Genomic DNA, 18421 nt, shown 5'->3' with positions numbered 1-18421 from the left:
GATCAACTTTCCTCGATGCTGATGCACGGTTGATTCCTCCGTGCAATGACGTGCAATGTTTGGGCATGCATGGATGCGTTGACAAGCTCCCTAGTCACACGCACTATCTTCGGGCGAGGCATAAATCCAGTCAGCTAATGGATGACTTCTCAAATCTCGGCGGTACAAGAAGCATGGGAATAATATTGAAGTTTGCAAGAGTACATGTATCCCTTCTTACAAATGTTGTTCACCAACGAATTCATGGAGGATGTTCTCATGAGGAGAAGGAAGGAGAGAAGTGTTTTGTTGATGTGCCGAGAAATGAGAGAGTTCGTGGGCATATATACATTTGATCCAGGTAGGGATACCTCGCCAAAGCTTTTGTTCGCCACACTCTTCGTTTTGTCGTGGTTTCCACCTTGAGGACAAGGTGAATTTTAACCGTGGGGAGTTGATACGAGCATATCTTTGGGAATATCCCACATATCTATATTATTTAGTTAGTTATTGATTTACCATATCTTTTCATATTTATTAGGATTATTTTCTTGTTCCTTAAGTTAGAGCATCCACTATTATAAATAGAGGACATTGTTATTCATTTGGATCATTCAAGAAATATCAATTCAGTTTATCCTTTATAGTTACTTTATCTTTTATTATACTTTATTTTCTGCAAGCTCATCTCGTCAAACCCTAATTGACCGAAAACCCTAGGCTGCTCGACGGAAGGATCCCGCGAACGAACCTAACCCTTCTCCGACGACTTCGCGCTGCCGGAACCGATACGAGTACCCTAGTATCACCTTGCATATGTCACGATCGCCTTGGACGTTAACTAGTGAGAGGTAGCGTAGATGCTTATTCTGATACGACGAGAAAGTGTCGAGATTTTCGACATAGACTACGCGATGGCGAGGTTTATGTAAGGATGATTCAGATGAGCTCCCCTCGTCCGCCTTCACTATCTGCAAGCCTATTTCCTCCTTTGCTTTCGTAAAGCATTCCTCGCGAACAAGATCGTGGAGACGACAATGTTTTACTCGGCCATCAAAGGTTAGATCATGAATTTGAACCATGCTTCGATCGACTAGCTCATTCAAATATTTTCTAGCTATTTCATCACTTGTTCTACTTTCTTCCCTTCCGATCAAGCCTTGTGCATCCCATATATTTACCAACCTTTTTACAGGTCCTTGAAAAATGCTAGGCACAAGAAGCATGATTTTAGTTGTGGAGGCAAATTGTTATAACTCAACTCCAAAATTGATGAAACATTGCTATCTGACTTTCCCAAATAAGTGTTTATTTGGTTAAGAACTTGCTCCCATCCATTGCGCACTCATGCGTCTTCCACTTGCTTTTTGTTGGCGTCTTGCAGGAATGACTGCATCCGCTTCAGCAGCGAAGCCGCGGAGGGATTTGAGCTTCTGGATCAGCAGATCGCCGAGTAGTTGAGATTGCCTTGCCGCCTTTGCTGCTGCCATGACGATCACTCGTTAGCTAAGTATCGGGTAGTATAAAGCAGAGCATACAAATTGAATAGTACTAAGCACTCGAAGAATAGTCTTGGTGTGGCCTACTTCACTAATGCCATACTAGTAGTCAGTAGGGACAAATGATGCACGATATCCGAATGTATCATCCATCACCAGTCAAACAAATTCTAAAATATCGATCGACATGGCAGCGGAGGCTGCGATCTCAACGGCGGTGGAGGTTCTCGGCAGTCTCCTAATTCAGAAGGTGAAATCCCTGCGAAGCGTCGAGGGAAAGGTGCGGTCGCTGAAAGAAGAGCTGGAGTGGATGCAATCTTTCCTCAAAGACGCAAACAGAAAGCAAGCTGAAGACGAAGGAGTCCGCAATTGGATAAGGAAGATCAGAGAAGTCGCTCAAGACGCCGAAGACACCATCGAAATGTTCCTCATCAATGTCGAGAACGCCAACAGCAGAGGCAGCAGTCTTCTCAAAAGCTGCAGCAGCTTCCCGAAGCGCATGTACTACCTCGACCGAATCGGGGATGAAATTGATTCGATCCGCGCTAGGCTCGACGCAATCGACAAAAGCCGCGAGAGGTTCGGGATTAGAGAGGCGTCGGAGCCGGTACTGAGTCTGGACATCGAATCGCGGCGGCGGTTGGCTCCTACGCAAAATGACGAACAGGTGGTGGGCATTGAGGGCGATGTGAGGGAGGTGGTGCGGGAGTTGCTTCTAGATGAGGGGAAGGGAGGGGTTTGGGTTGGGGTTATTGAGGGGATGGGCGGGATTGGGAAATCGACGCTTGCGAGGGAAGTGTACAACCACCGCGACGTGGCGGGCGGCGGCGGATTTGAGTGCCGTGGCTGGGTTGTGGTTTCGAGTGAATTTACGCCAAGGGAGACGATGAAGCAGCTGATTTTGGAGTTGCCTGGGTCGGACAGACGGAAGGTGCGGGAAGTGGAGGAATCGAGCAAGGACGAGTTGTACATTCAGCGGAAGCTGCAGGAAATGCTTCGGGAGCAGCTGCAGGGGAAGAATTACCTGATTGTTCTCGATGATGTGTGGGAGAAGGAACATTGGGAATACTTGAAGAGTTCTTTCCCCAATCAAAAAGGTATGTGTATAACATACATCCAAGTTTCAATACTCTATTCCTTGCATCCAGTAATATATTTATAGTGTTGGATGAATCAAAGAATAGCAAATTGCCGGAAAAATCATGAAATTTGGTCGGTCGGTCCGTCCCGCATCTTTAAAAGTCAGCTTGATAAACCATGAACTTTGGCATTGTAGACGACCTGATTTTTTTGCTTTGTTTTTTCAATTGATTTTTCAAGTTGCGGAATGACCAAAATTTGACCAAACTTCATAGTTTTGCCAACAATTTTCCCATTGCAGAATGTGGCTAAGTGAGTTATGCATAGCTACAATGATTATTAATTGCTAGAAATGAGAATGAAAATGCTCTGTTTTTTTTTGAATTAGTTCTTGTACTGACAGATAAACGTAGTAGATTGCTGCTTACAACTCGAAACAAGGTTATTGGAAAGTACTGCCAATATGTGCACAAGATGAAGGCTTTGGACTTGGAGAAGAGCTGGGAATTATTACTGGAAAGGGCATTCATTGGTAGCAAAAATGAAGAATGTATGAAGGAATTAGAATGCATAGGGGCACAAATCTTGGAAAAATGCCATGGTCTGCCCTTAGCTATTAGTGTTGTAGGAGGCTTACTCATGCAAACACAAACCAAGAATGGATGGGAGCAAGTTTATAACCAATTAAACTCTTACTTAGGAACATATGAAAGTAATGTATCAGCAATTTTGGAGTTGAGTTATCAGAATCTGTCTCCACAGTTGAAATCATGCTTCTTGTGCCTTGCCTTTTTCAAGGAAGACTCGACTATTCGGGCGAAAAGGTTGTTGAATGTATGGGTCGGGCAAGGCTTGATCCAGCAAACAGGAAGCGGAACAGTAGATGAGATAGCAAGAGGTTACTTAAACGAGCTGATAAATCGAAACATGGTTCAGGTCGAGGATGTAATCATCGGAGATCGAGTACGAAACTGTCGCCTCCACGATCTGATTCGTGAGGTTTGTTTAAGAAAAGCCAAGGAGGAAATAGGTTTGGAGATTGTGAAGGGGCAGGACGTGATCTCCTGCTTGTATAAGCCTCGTCACCGTGTTGTCTATGGGAAGAATCTCGACACTTCCTCGCCGAGTCATAATAAGTATCTTCGCTCTCTTTTCATACTCAATGTCGATAGTGATGGCAATGCTTACATGACTACTCCATCTCATTACTGGAAGAGCTTCAAACTCCTTAAAATGCTCGACCTCGATGGTTTCGCGTTTCAAAAGCTGCCTCGCTCGGTTCAGCTGCTGACTGGATTGAAGTGTTTGAGGATTCGTAAGTCTCACAATATCTTCCGTGATGTCTTGGAGCTCCCAACATGGTTGGAGAGCCTTAAAAAACTCGAGATCCTCTGTGTGGAGAATCAGTATGTGAAGTTCCCAAAGGATGCACTGAGATTGGAAAAACTGCGTCACTTCCACGTGCACAGCGTGTATGGAAGAGCCATGAAGGTAGAGAACTGGAAAAGTATTGAGAGTTTGAAACTGATCCGGCTCGAGGATTGGCTCGAATGCAGCTCGGGACTAACGGGCCGTTGTCATGTTCGGAAACTAGGTATACATATGATTGAAACAGAAAGGCAGAATGAGCTACAGAGATCATTAGAGAAGATGGTGAATCTTGTGGAACTACACCTAGAATTTAATCCGACATCGTTGATGAGTCCGAAAATCATCCCCCGTCTCAACGGTCTTACTAAGCTTAAACTGGATGGTGGGATGCTCGAATGCTCTTCTGCGAGTGAGTTCCCTCCGAATCTTTCTCGCCTCACGTTGGAGTACGTAAGGCTGGTTGAAGATCCGATGCCGGAGTTGGGGAAGCTTCCGAAGCTACAATACTTAAAGTTATATAGACGGCGCATTTCTAACGAGGAGTGGAGGATGAGAGTATTGCGCGAGGGGTTCCCCTGCCTCGAAGCGCTCTCGCTCGAAAACTTGAATCGACTAAGAGGTATCGACGTGGAAGAGGGTGGAATGCCGCGCCTCAGACAACTCCGGATCCGTAAATGTCCCAATCTGGAGATTGAGAATCTTCCCGAGCACATCAAATGTGCTGTCGCAACAGCCTAAGTACAAGTGCTTAGATTCAGCTCTTGGATTTTTGTGGTTTGGTATATCTAAAATGTGTATGTATAGTAGTGCAAGGTTTGCCAATTTATGGTGTTAAAACATGAACACTGAGCTATTTTGGACTAGAAGAGAGTCCTTGGAATTTGGAATGATACATAATCTTATATCTACTGATTGAAAGTGTAGTTTAGTTAATGTGGACTCTTATGGTCTTTTGTTGCAACTTTCAACAAATGTGGTGTGCATACAGCATATGACCCAAAAGTCAAAACTCATTTTAAATATAGGGGTTGTTTAGGACATTCACAATGGACTTTCCTTCACCATCTATCTTAACTATTCATGGCACACATGCCACATTTGACCTTATTCTTTACCAAAGAAACAATATCCATGAGACCACAATACATAAAATATGATATATTACGAGAATTAAGACAAAATTAGTAAAATAAGATAGAACAGGAAAATGATAGTAGTTAAATTAGTATTAGTGGATAATGTCACATTATTAGTAGTATTTAATGGTGATATAAGTTATAAATAAGTTAATATATATAAGTAATAAATTAGAATAACTATCTAAAAATTAAATATATATATTTTTATGGAACAGATAAAAATAAAAATAAATATATATTTATAAGATGAAGAGCATATATAATTTCTAATTTTAAAAACTATTTTCTCTCATTCGCCAATGATAATAGTATTTTAATTACCTTTTCTCACCAATCAAATTCAAGCCCAACAAATGGAACGTTTTGACGGAAGGAGGATATATGCATATTTAAAACCAAATTCATGACCAACAAGATATCGTGCTCGAAATTCGAAACAAGAAGCGATTTCACACAGTTTGACAATTTCACCTCCGCTATGAACCGAGCACCTCCGCCGCCGCCGCATACCACCGCCACTTTCCATCCGCCCCATTATCCAAATCCACCGCTGTCCGTCACCACTGCTCTCTCCGACCTCAAATCTCTTCTTCACCTCTCTTCCACCGCCCTCCATTCTCTCCCACCTCCAATCGCCGACGCCTCCACCGCCGCCAATACCTTCGTCCCCTGCCCTTTCAACCCTAACCACCGTCTCCCTCCTTCAATCCTCTTCTCTCACTACCTCAATTGCCCTTCCCCTCTCTCTCTAACTCACAATTTCCACTATCCCCTCACTCTCAGCTCCTCCTCCTCATCAACCGCCGCCTTCGCCTTCGCCTTACCCACCCTCCCAGCCGATTCGTCCGATCTCACCGTCTCTCTCGACAGCTACATCGCCTATAATGCCCCCGCCAACAGTTTTTTTCACCACAATTGCCCCGGCCCTGTCACCCCCGCTACTCCACCGCCTCCATCCCTCATTTTACCTATGGTTTTATACACCGAGTGCGCCGATTTCAATGACAAATCTCCAATGGAAGCTACCGCCCTTGATTTTATTAGGTTTCTGCCGTCGGAGATTTGGGCAATTCGTGGTGAAATTGAATCGTGGGGTGGTGATTTCCCCTCGGTGTACTCATCACGAATTTTGCGTGCAATACTGAGGTTTAGAGACTGTAAATTGTTGCATTTGTATGATTGGATCATTACGAATTCGCCTAGATATGGTATGGTTATTGATTGTGCCATGAGGGATCATGTGGCTGTGTTGGTTAAGCTTTCTTTGAAGGTGATTGTTAGGGAGTCTCTTGAACTGGCCGGCTTTAATGGAGAGGTGAAGGGGATTGAGAAAGCTCTGTGGGGGAATCAGAGTTTTGAATGCCCGCTTTTAGTTAGAGTGATGGCTTGGCTTGCATTGCAGTTCAGTATATTATATGGTGAAGTTAATGGGAAGTATTTTGCTGTTGATTTGTTGAAAGGATGTGTGCGGAACTCTGCATCGGATGCTTCGTTGTTTTCTTTGGAGGGAAAGGATGATGAACCTAGCGAGGAGGGAAATGATGGCGGATGTGTAGAAGAGCAGGTACAAAATGCTGGATCAATTGATGAACCAGTTGGAAACAGTGTGATTTTCGTCTCTCAAGTGGCTGCTGCTGTGGCAGCATTATATGAACGCACTTTTATTGAAGATAAGATCAAAGCATTGCGTAATGACAGGCCAACCTCTACGTACCAACGGTATATTTTGGTATTTTGATCGTTTCTGCTTTAAGTTTGTATCCTGTGTTGCTTAAAATCTTTTTTGGTATGTATAGATTGATTTTGTGTTCTACTGTGCTTGCTCTTTTTGTTAAATGGGAGAAGCACTTCTTTGTAGAAAGCTATAAGTTAAACTGCATGAGTGAACTTTAATATATTGGATCTGGTATTAAAGAATCATGAAGTTATTAATTATATGTTTGATGATTAGCTTAATGAATTCACCTTGCTTTCTGTAATTTCTTGGTCTTAATCTCATGCTTGAGGTTGAGGCTCCTTTCTGTTGATAATTTTCTTGCAGTAATGTGGAACATGCTCATGTGTCCATGATAGCTGATGAGGAAAGACAGAAACGTCCAGATTATAGACCTGTAATCGAATATGATGGTTTTCTGCGGCATAGGTCAAACAATCAGGTAACTTCTTCATAAGTGAGCCGGTTTCTATCTTCGACTTATAATTTCTATGTACTGCCTGGTCACTTTTAAGCACGTATAGTTAATGTCTTTTGGGATATCTGCAGCTTTGCTTTGAAATAGTCCCTTTTAAATGGCTTTTTTGAAATGGTAGCTAGGTGGAATGAGTATCCTGTTTGACTTTAGGTTGTTCGAAAGTTAATAATCCATTTACTACACTGGAAAATTTTGCCTTTGAAACTGCCCCACACAGAGGAACTGGCCTTTCATTATTTTGAGGATGAGTTGTAAAGATATCAGAACAATGGCATTTTTTCTCTGTTAATTGTTTTACCTGATACAATATTTTATTTTTGTGCTCATGTAGGATTCCAGCAAAGTAAAGACAAAAGAGGAGTTATTAGCTGAGGAAAGAGACTACAAAAGGCGGCGAATGTCTTACCGTGGCAAGAAACTTAAGCGTAATGCTGTGGAGGTAAGAACTTTTGTTTTTCTGTTGAAACCTTTGTATGTCATCAATTTATCTTTTCTCCTTGTAATATCTTGAAGGTAACAAGGGGTATTATAGAAGAATTTATGGAGGAATTCAGGATATCTGAAGGGATCGGTAGGTTGTCAGATGCTGTAGATGAGAATGAAGCTTCGAGGAGAAATTCTGAAGTTCCTGAAGATGATAGAGACCAATCAGTTGATTACAGGAAAACAGTACACTCTCGCCATTATGCAAAAGATTTTGAGGATGACAACCAGCAGCGAAGACAGGATTCAAGTTGGGATGATTGGCGTCAAGTCCCCAGTAGAAGCAGTAAGAGTAATTTTTATGACGGAGATGAGTCTGCAACACGTGATGGAAGACGAATTGACAGTCACTCAAGAGTGCTGATGCATGGTGGAGAAAAGTCAAACTTTGCTGAAGATGATTCTCGAAGATCACACCAAAGACGAAGTGAGTTACATGACAAAAAGTATTATAAAAGCACTAGAGATGAGCATGAGCAGAAAACTCATAATAGACGAAGAGATGAACATGACAGAAGTAGTCGTAAGAGAGAGAGAGCCAAAGACTGTTGGGAGTATGAGGTCCGAGATAGAAGCAAAAGAGACAGAGCTTCTGGAGAGAGAGATGAAGACGAGAGAGGACATGCGGATAGAAGGAAAAGCAAATCAAACCGGAGTAGTGGCTCTCGGCATGAGTTTGATGACAGATATGATCCTGCAGTCTCTCACGCAGTCTCTCATGATATGTAAGAGGAAAAGATTACTGGTCAAAAGACTTGCTTACTGGTTATTGGAATGCACCTCTGTAAGTATATGTGATTTCCACATGCGAACTATATTACCTAACATGGGACAAGTGTTATCAATGTTGGGGTAAGTTTCCCTAACATCAGATTTTCAAAATTCGACTAAATGTGGGTTGGTAGTAAGTCTGGTTCTTGCTTTTGCTTGTTCACCAAATTTGGCAGCAAGCAGCATGCTGGTGTTTCCAATTTATCCATCACCTGTATCCTCCTCTGTATCCTTGAAATTCCTCATTCTGTTGGTTTAATGGCCGATTTTTCCTCTATGTTTACATTGTATACTTTTGTATTGGCATTTTTATTAAACTTATCAGTTGATGCTATTTTAACGGACTCGTTTGAGCATCAAGTTTTGGGCATGGAAAAACTATGACTTTGACCTTTGCAGGTAATTAGCCAATGCATTATTTTGAGTTGCTTCAATTTGTTATCTGTAAATATTTCTCTTCACACTTGACCTATACATTCCACCACAGACTACTTTATCCACGACGATCACGTCTTAGTTGTCCAAAATGACAGTTAGTCCATCCAGATAAACACTAGGTGTTGTCGTCTTTTGTTCCACCATGTTGTGAATTCTTGGAGTGGTTTATGTACGTCTTTTATGTGAGGATTCACTATTCCCAGTTTGTGCTGCTAATCATCTGATGTTATACTTTGTTAGCTTATTACCAAAACTAGAAACCACTGAATTTACTTGTTCACATACCTATTTACTATTCTTCTTTACTTGTTCGCTTACCTATCTACTATTCTTCTTTCATCCTTGTAATTTTGATTTATGTCTGGATGTTATTTTGTTGAGATTGTGATATTTAGATTTTGTCTATAAGATCTGTGTTTTCTTGCAGCTACTTCTGTATCATTGTTCTTGCTAGCAAAGAAGATTGTGATGATGTTGAAAGAAGTTCACGGAGCAGTTTACTATTCAAGATTAGCCTAAATAGGTAACAAATAGTATACACTAATCTATTGTTTACTAGATAGCTCTAATTTCTTTTACTTCATTTTCTTACCAGTTCGAGGCGGTGGTATTTGTTTTAAACTTTTACTTGATTTTTGTTACATACATATTCATTGACTAAAGAGGTCTTCAAATATTGAGGGGCAGTTTGGCGGGTAGATAACTCTTCTATCTTGGAGTTATAGAACAAAAATTATCTAAAACGTGTGTTTTTATCATGTTTAGTTTATTTATCTTTCCTACCAAACTACCCCTTATTGTTGTAGTTCAATGGTATTATTCACCCCATCCTATAAGAAAAAATTACCTTCGTCCTCGAAATAATGTCCACATTCGCCATTTTGGTTCGTTCACAAAATAATGTCCGCATCTGCCCTTTCCATTTTTGGTAAATGGACCACATTTGCCACTAACTCATTACGCTCATATTTTATTATAAAACTAATACATAAAAGTGAGACTCATATTTCACTAATTTTTTCTACTCATTTTCCTTAACATTTCTTAAAATTCGCACCAAGTTACAGTAGGACTTTACACTGTGGACGGAAGGAGTTGAGAACAAGTAGCTAAAGTATGTGAGAGAGGAGGAAAAGTGGGTAAAGTACGAGAGAGAGACTTTTCATTTATAGAAATTTTGTGGACATTCCAAAATGACAAAATGAGACTTTTTCGTGGATGGAAGGAGTATAAAATTGAGGAAAGATGCTTTGTAGCTCCTTTGGAACAATAGCGGAGTACTCCTTCAGTCCATCCTACCATCCTAAAGTGAGATTTACATTTAATAGACCTTTTTTCCTACACTTAACATTTTTAGACTGAGGCAATTTTCAAACTGTGAGCAATTTTCAGAAAAATAAATATATTTTGACAAAGGAAAATACTTGACAAATACATGTACGTACTTGGTAGTCGGGTCATTCCAGACAAATGGATGAATAGAGATCCATTTGTTTTTGACAAAGGAGTAGGTAGCTGGCTCATTCATGGCCTCATTGAATGCTCTCACTCTCTCCCAGCTGCCAAAAACAAGTGGTCATATAATGCACTCAATGAGGTTGTTGGTCACTATCTTCTTCCTTGAACATGTGGCATGGAGTTGATAATTATTAATAAATGTCACATCGTTTATGATCGATAAAACACATGTATGTATTTGGCTTCTTACAACACAAGTTTCGGTGTGCATATTTTTACTATGAATCAGTTAAATCTTAATGTGATGTTTAAATTCCCCACTCGCCAAACTGAACTACTCAACTTCGCCATCAAACAAACACATTTTGTAATAGTTTGTAAATTTTATCCTTATAGTAGTCATAATCAAACTGTGTAAGCACTTTTATACCGTTTTTATTAATTGAATACTTACAATATATAATAGGAAGTCAAATTCCATGCAATAACCCCTCCTTTGAGTTGTTTGAATTATGGGTATACCCTACTTTTTGCATCAAGTAAAAGCAATAGCAAGTTGGTGGCTGTGGCAGTGCCATGACTTTGAACAATTTAAGTGAGTGCAGTTTCAAAGAAATCCAAGCGATCTGACTATGGCAGATGCGGCAATCTCAAAGATTCATTTGCTTCCCGAAGATTATGAGCAACCTTGACCAAATTGGGGATGAGATCGACTCGATCCTTGCTAGGCTTGAGAAGAGGCAGAGAAAGAGAGAGAGAAAGAGGAGGAGATGTCGCAGGTTGAATTGCGACGGCGGTTGTGTCATTGGCAAAAAGACGAACACCTGGTGGGCATTGAAGATGCTGTGGAGGAGGCGGCGCGAGAAGCGACTCTGAATGAGGAGAAGAGAGGGCTTTGAGTTGCGGCTATACAAGGCATGGGTGGGATCGGGAAATCCACACTTGCACGGGAGATATTGAACCACCCCGACGTCATTGGCGGTCCATTCGATCGGCGAGGATGGGTTGTGGTGTGGAGTGAATTTACTCCACAAGAGACGATCAAGCAGATCATCTTCCAGCTGTCCAGATCGGATGAGGAGAAAGAAGAAATCCAGATATTGGAGCAGTCGACCAAGGATGAGCATTATCTCTTACAGAAGCTTCAAGAAACGCTCTACAGGGATCAGCTTATTTCATAGTAGTTATGGAGCAAGACCATTGGGAATGTTTCAACGGTGCTTTCCCCAATCAACAAGGTATGTTTTTCTATGTTGTTATTTCCATTTTAATGTTCTTAATTATTCCCTCCGTCTCACATAATTTGACCCAGCTTTCCATTTTGGGCCGTCCCACGTAATTGGACTCATTTCACTTTTATCATTTTTGGTAATGGACCCCACATTCTACTAACTCATTCCTACTCACATTTAATTATAAAGCTAATATACAAAAGTGGGACCCACATTCCACTGACATTTTCAACTCACTTTTCATTACATTTCTTAAAACCCGTGTCCGGTCAAAGTGTCCCAAATTATGTGGGACGGAGGGAGTATTTGTCATTATTTATAAACCTCCTAAGTGCTTTTGAGGATTGTAACCTACCATAAATTATTTGAAACATCTCTAGACAGATAGATTATATCTCATTATTAAATATGTACATTATGTTTGGTTCATGAATTTGAATCTCATGATTTAATACTAGATGAATAATCATGTGATAAATAGTCATAGCCAACCCCTCATTTAACTAAAATAATCTCACAACTTAATCCTAGATTATATCTTAGTACCATTTTATCTAGGAAAACCGAAAAACCACCTAATAGTACTTAAAAGTTCTCACGTTGAATCTATTGTACAACGATCTTTAAATTCAATGCTGCATTTAGCAAAAAGAAAAAGAATATGACTCCCACCGTTGAGGCATTTCTTTTCTTTATGTAATTTAAGAAAATTGTATTTGATGATTTAAGTGAAAAATAAATAAAGTATCATTATTATAATTGGCCTCAAAGCGTAGCGTATAATTTTATAAGGATGAACAATAGCCCATATTGCAGTAATATAATCGCACCAAATTTGTGTTTAATCATTATTAGTAAATAACAAAAACATATTGTAATTATTGACAGCCCATTTAACAGCAAACTGTGATTAGTAAAGCAGTTCACAACATGATCATTACACATAATGATTATAGCATTAATTAGCAGTTCACAACATGCTCATTACACATATCATACATAATTTTAGCTATATGCAACTATATACTCCATCCATCCATCCATTATTAATAGCTTTGATAGTAGACGACATGGATAAATGAATAATCATTTCTTGATACTTAAACAAAACTAGAAAGGCTTGTTTACATACTTTGGCCCTATGATCTTTGCTACGATTTAGCTAAATTTGCAGAGGGAAAACTCAATGAAGATGAAAAATTGATTGTTAATTATTTTCATAGTCTTACACACAAGTTTAATAGCATCATTCATTCTATGCAAACTGCTCAAGCTTGGCTCATGCAGCACATGGAGGAACCATGCATTTGGAGAAGAATCCCAGCATTTTTTTCTGAAGAAAATGTCAATATTAGATAATCTTTTACACATCCAATTGAAAAAATGTAAAAAACTGAAAGCAAATTACTTACTCTTTTTGAATTTTCGAGCAGCTCGGGTGGGATCTTGTACAGATCCTCATCCACTGGTTTAGCCGAAACCGATGATCTATGTTGCACGAGGTTTCCAGATATAGTAGTATTACTTTGTTTTGGGTGGTGTTTGTGAGGGACTTTCTGATTTAATCTAGGTTGATTCATCAAGTCACGAACCTTAACTTTCCTCATTTGCTCATCTGACTGTGGATACCCCTTGTGCACTCCTCTTGTCTGAAACAAAATTTCAAGCTATGGAAATTAAATTGGGCGTGCAAAAATAGTTTTGGTGAGTTGAATTGAAAATTTTTTAGGTGTGGAAATTTTTTTTACTAATAAATGCATAATGTAAGGGGTGGACGCAGAAATAAACATTAGTAAGGGCTATATTTTTAAAATATTATTTAAAAATATATTTTTAGGTAATTTATATGATTAATAAGGGCTTTAATATTATATATATATATATATATTAAATAGGAATAAATTATAAAAAGTTTATAAAAGAAAAGTATAAAAAAATGAATTCATTAAGGGCCTAAGCCCTACCCTATCTCTGCATAGATCCGCCCTTGCTAGAGCTGTCAAAATTGATCTGGTCTGAATAGAAAAAATGTCTTTGGCCCACAAGCAATCCGACTCATCCTTGCGCGGATGGGTCGGGTGGGTGGAGTCGTGGTTCACTTTATCTGTATCGTACCAATTGAGTTATGTACGTGGTACTATATAAAATGTTATATTTTCTAGCAGATTTTAATTGGATGCATTACAATCTTACCTACCATTTTTTTTCATATATGCAATAATGCAAGTGGGGGTGGGATTGTAGAATGTATTAGAGGGTAGATATGCAATCAATGAAATCCAGCATAAATAATTATACCGACACCATTGGAATATAATATATACCCTCAAACTCTCTCAAGGGCATTATGATCAAATAAAAACTTTATTTAATGTAAAAATTATAATTTGTTTATACTTGACATATAAAATAACTATATTTAACTTAATAACATATGGAAAATAAGTCATTCAAATTATGAAATTTGATTAAATTATACTGAATCACGTAAGCTTAAACATAAATATTAAATTTTAAAAAAAATTAATCATTTTATCCGTGCACAAAATTAATGCTCAACAGTCAACACGACCAACGTCATTTTAAGAATCACAAAAAAGATGTCAATTACTCCCTCGGTTCCTGAAAATTTGTCCCTTATTTCCTTTTTTGTCCGTCCATAAAAATTTGTCACCTTTCACTTTTACCATTTTTTTGTAGTAGATCTCATATTTCACTAACTGGTTATCACGCATTTTATTTTAAAACTAATATATAAAAGTAGGACCTACATGCCACTAACTTTTTCAACTCACTTTCTATTACATTTCTTAAAACTAGTGCCGAGTCAAATGGTGCCAAATTTTAAGGGACGGAGGGAGGGAGTAGTAAACAAACGAAACATTTGAGAAAAATTTAAGTTTTCATAATTTAATATTCCGTTTTCCAAACCTTGTGATTAGATTTCACCAAAATTTCGCAGTAATTTTAATAACTACTCTCGTAATTGGAATCTCGTAAATAGCAATATTATATGAAAATGACAGGACCTCAAAAATGCAGTTATATAATAAAATCCACTAAATATATTAAACGCAAAATTCATGGATTAATATTTACAAAAAAAATAATTATTTTCACTATAAACAGTATAGCAAAAAATTACTAAGAAATGATTTAAAATAAGTGAGAAACTAACCTTGCGCTCAGGAACGGCATGAACTCGGCGAGGCAAATGCTTCTCATAAGAATTAACACCGCCGCCCCAATACGCGGCATTAGCACCGTAAGCGCCGCCGCAATCGCCGGAGCAGCTGCAGCGGAGCAGCCCCGCCTGCCTCGCGCACTCGAAATACTGCGTTATCGGCATCTCACTCGCATTTTCCCAGTCGCCAAACGCCGGAATCTGCCCACTCTTCCTGTAATTTTCCTACAAAAATAGTAATAAAAATGAATCCAAGATTCCTCAAACAACTCGAAAAGGGAAAAGTGATGCTGATGCTGAAGGAATCAAGATCTTGAAGAGTTTTTCTTTTTGTTACTTACTGTGCCCATGAGAGAGAGAGAGAGAGAGAGAGAGAGAGAGAGAGAGAGAGAGAGAGAGAGAGATGGGTGGTGGATTGATTGGAAATTGGAATGGAAATTGGATTGAATCTTGATTTCTATCTCTCTCTCTCTGTGAAATGTCAGTGGTGGTGGGTTGTTAACTGTGGTAATGTGAGGGAAACATACACTAGCTACATCATTTTCAAAGTCATTTATCATTGTGGTTTTTTGTCTAGTAATGGGATTTTGAGATTAGTCAAAGAATGGATGTGTGTAGGTGTTGAAAACTGAGATTTTTGGTATGTGAATAAATAAATTAGAGGGAAAAGTCTTGAGTTGATTGTAAGTTAGCTAGACTGCTTGAATCTTGGATAATTGATAGTGAATTAAGTCAATGGTTTGAGTATCAACACATTGAAATATGTGAGCTTATTTGAATTGAATATTTGCATGATAATCTTCGATATTTGACCATACAATTTTAAAATTAGTAAATTATAAATAAAATAAAAATGACTAAAATGCTATTAGTAGAAAGTAATGCTCACCTTATATCAATTTCATTAAAAGAGAAATTTATTATAAATATAATGTGAATATGTTTTGTCGATCATCCGAAATACTAGTTTGAAATATGCTATATTACTAAATGTAACATGTGATTGTCTCTATTGTTCATTTAATATACGTAGTATGCATCACATATTACGTGCAATTTAAGAAATGTTTTCTTGATTTTTCAGTATTTAAAAAAATTAAGATTATTTATAAGCATAAATTTGTCTCAAAGTCTATTTCTAAGCATAAATATATAAAAATTTATTTTGATAAATGAATAAGATAATTATCGTTTGGTTAAGACAAATTAGGTACACAATTGGAATGTGTGCAAGTGTGAGCACAACAAGTGATGAGGAGTCAAACAACGCACACTTTAGTGACTAATTGTTGACATTAAAAATGTACTTTTTGTATTTATTTAATATTGTAATGGTTACCAATGTGTGAAGGCACTTCTTGGTCGTTTTCTTTTAGGTCTGGGTCACGGCACTACTCCACTAGCTAGATCTAGGCATTTTTTATTATTCAATTAAATATTTGTGAATAATGATTTAATAAAATGGAAAAAAAAGGAAATTATCTTGGAAGAGTGTAGTGTTTAATTTGCCGTCATATAAAGGGTGTTGATTGTTGATCGCCTCTCTTTCAAATAACTTAATCAGTCAAATAAATAAATAAATATTTTTTCTCTCCTCTAAAAAAGGAACTTTGGGTATATTACAAATTTGAATGCGTAATTTGAAAAATACTATAAAAGAGATAAAAGAAAATAGTTAAAGTCGTATTTGACTTTACATCACTAGTAATTTAATGTGTAATGAAATATTTTCAAATATGAAAGTAGATTAATTTTGATAAACAAGCCAAAATAATAAAATGAAATTATTTTTCAAGAAAGGAAGGAAGTGAGTATCATATGAAATTATTCTTACTCTGGTGACTAAAATTAATGTAATTTATCTACCTTAATTTATAGATGATCAAGAAATTATTGAACTTTTGGGAAAGTACATAGAAGAATATTAAAATCAAACAATGAAAAAAGATTAGAAGACTTTTGCATCATCATTTTCCACCATGATTCCCTCTTAAAAGAAACATTTTCCACCATGATTTCCGCCGCACCAACTTTGTCAAATTACAACACCATAATTATGGGCAAAGTGAACAAATCTATCCTAATCTAAAGTGAAAGTTGGGTGAAAAGATCTTGATGCTTTTTTGAAGAGAAAATGGAAAAATGAAGTGTCTTCTATCCAAAAACAATTTTTGAAGGCAAAAACAATTTGACAAATAATGGTTCAAAATGCTAATTTCTTGAAGAAGTTTTAAAATACATTTAAATAGAGCACTATCATTAACTTTTTTTTATAAGTAAGTTATTAAAATTTATATATTAATTAGCCGTATATTTGGGTTAAAATTGGAATTGTGCTAGACAGTTTAGTTTGACTTCCATTTATTTAGGTTAAAATTGAAATTTAATCCTTTATTGCAATACTTTTTCTTGCAATACTTTTTCTCCGAATTGATTCACAAACTAAACGACAATACAAATATGTAATGTTTACAATTTTCATCATATATTTACTCAATTAAAGTTTTTAATTATTATATTTTAATTCGCCTCTAATTAATTAAACAATACTACTAAGTTTATATATTAAACTACGGAATAAGATGAAATTATATATATTTAAAATTAAATCTAACTTATAAAGTTTGTATAACTTCTTAATATAAAGAGTAGTGTAAATTGTCACATTATTCAAAACAAACAAGATGCATAAAATATTATCGTTATTTTAAGTGATAATTTACTTTTTATACGTATATGTGGTGGGAAGTAAGAAATTTATTCTTTCGGATATAAAAAGAATCATTTATTCTTTGGCCATGTACTCCGTATATCAAGTTATGCTATGGTGTGACATTAAACGAAAGAAATAAATAGTCAACTAAAATGTGATTATTGGATAATACAAATTTTCTAACTTGACTTCTCAAATAAGTTTTAAATTTTTATGATTTAAATTATTCATATATTTAATGTGGATATGTTTAATATTCCATATATATTTTTCAAAATATTTTTTTTTTCAAATTAAGCTATTAAATTTATATATTAATTTACCTTTTATTTGGATTAATGACTTGCATAGCACTGTTAATAAACATCTTTACTCACATATATTTTCTTTATTTGTATATCTTATTCTAATTAACTCATACTTTTTTATCATTAGTCACATGTCTTCTTTTTGTCATTAATTTTATTTATTTTTACTCCACTTAGATTATAAATCAAAATTGCATAAATGTTTCATTCATTAGAGAGTAGTAAATTTTTCATTTAGAGTGAGACAAGATAAGTACATTTCTGTTTTTTTTAAAATCTTTACATTGCTTTGAATTCTTATTTTCTATATATTTATTATATTTTGTATTCATTATTTGAAATCCACATGTCCCGTGCATAGCACGAGTGTTAATACTAGTTAATATAGTATACATGTGTTTAGTTTTATGCTATCCACATTTACTATCATTAGTATTTCTATATAGGGTGCCTCACGATCCTTTGATAATATTCGTTAAAAATGAAGACATTATAAGTAGTGAACCCCAGTGAACATTTTTACTTAATATTGGAGGAGTTTAATAAAACTATATACCTTATTTATGGAATAATC

At 36.9% G+C, this 18421-nt stretch overlaps 3 protein-coding genes across 7 annotated transcripts; 2 read left to right on the top strand and 1 right to left on the bottom strand.

The window, feature by feature from the left end:
- Positions 1-1349: 1349 nt before the first annotated feature.
- Positions 1350-4837, top strand: LOC121783716 (probable disease resistance protein RF9). 2 transcript variants are annotated; one of them, XM_042181869.1, is made up of 2 exons: positions 1350-2575; positions 2947-4837. In XM_042181869.1, exons 1-2 carry the CDS (start codon positions 1666-1668, stop codon positions 4665-4667), a joined length of 2631 nt encoding a protein of 876 aa, XP_042037803.1. In that variant the 5' UTR covers positions 1350-1665; the 3' UTR covers positions 4668-4837. The 2 variants fall into 2 exon arrangements, with proteins under 2 accessions (XP_042037803.1, XP_042037804.1); XM_042181870.1 differs by having other exon boundaries at positions 1351-2575; positions 2962-4837.
- Positions 4838-5465: 628 nt separating this feature from the next.
- On the top strand, positions 5466-9655 carry LOC121785390 (U11/U12 small nuclear ribonucleoprotein 48 kDa protein-like). 3 transcript variants are annotated; one of them, XM_042183803.1, is made up of 6 exons: positions 5466-6787; positions 7110-7224; positions 7592-7699; positions 7774-8595; positions 8691-8913; positions 9380-9655. In XM_042183803.1, exons 1-4 carry the CDS (start codon positions 5472-5474, stop codon positions 8470-8472), a joined length of 2238 nt encoding a protein of 745 aa, XP_042039737.1. In that variant the 5' UTR covers positions 5466-5471; the 3' UTR covers positions 8473-8595; positions 8691-8913; positions 9380-9655. The 3 variants fall into 3 exon arrangements, with proteins under 3 accessions (XP_042039737.1, XP_042039738.1, XP_042039736.1); XM_042183804.1 differs by having other exon boundaries at positions 7774-8913; positions 9380-9475; positions 9548-9655; XM_042183802.1 differs by having other exon boundaries at positions 7774-8913.
- A 3062-nt stretch (positions 9656-12717) lies between these two features.
- Positions 12718-15377, bottom strand: LOC121785392. 2 transcript variants are annotated; one of them, XM_042183806.1, is made up of 4 exons: positions 15168-15370; positions 14821-15051; positions 13055-13291; positions 12718-12975 (listed from the first exon to the last, which is right to left on the bottom strand). In XM_042183806.1, exons 1-4 carry the CDS (start codon positions 15174-15176, stop codon positions 12922-12924), a joined length of 531 nt encoding a protein of 176 aa, XP_042039740.1. In that variant the 5' UTR covers positions 15177-15370; the 3' UTR covers positions 12718-12921. The 2 variants fall into 2 exon arrangements, with proteins under 2 accessions (XP_042039740.1, XP_042039739.1); XM_042183805.1 differs by having other exon boundaries at positions 12718-13291; positions 15168-15377.
- Between the last annotated feature and the right edge of the window lie 3044 nt (positions 15378-18421).

The sequence above is a fragment of the Salvia splendens genome, chromosome 21 (genome assembly GCF_004379255.2).
Source record: "Salvia splendens isolate huo1 chromosome 21, SspV2, whole genome shotgun sequence".
NCBI lineage: Eukaryota > Viridiplantae > Streptophyta > Magnoliopsida > Lamiales > Lamiaceae > Salvia > Salvia splendens.
The sequence above is the reverse complement of the archived record's forward strand: the minus strand, read 5'-3'. Positions and strand labels throughout refer to the sequence as shown.

Coding starts and splice junctions, on each gene's coding strand:
- LOC121783716 (XM_042181869.1), top strand. CDS start 1,666: ATGGCAGCGGAGGCTGCGATCTCAACGGCGGTGGAGGTTCTCGGCAGT. Junction 2,576..2,946: donor TTCTTTCCCCAATCAAAAAG/GTATGTGTATAA, acceptor TTTTTGAATTAG/TTCTTGTACTGACAGATAAA.
- LOC121785390 (XM_042183803.1), top strand. CDS start 5,472: ATGACCAACAAGATATCGTGCTCGAAATTCGAAACAAGAAGCGATTTC. Junction 6,788..7,109: donor CCAACCTCTACGTACCAACG/GTATATTTTGGT, acceptor ATTTTCTTGCAG/TAATGTGGAACATGCTCATG. Junction 7,700..7,773: donor TTAAGCGTAATGCTGTGGAG/GTAAGAACTTTT, acceptor AATATCTTGAAG/GTAACAAGGGGTATTATAGA.
- LOC121785392 (XM_042183805.1), bottom strand. Junction 13,292..14,820: donor ATGCCGTTCCTGAGCGCAAG/GTTAGTTTCTCA, acceptor ATTTTGTTTCAG/ACAAGAGGAGTGCACAAGGG.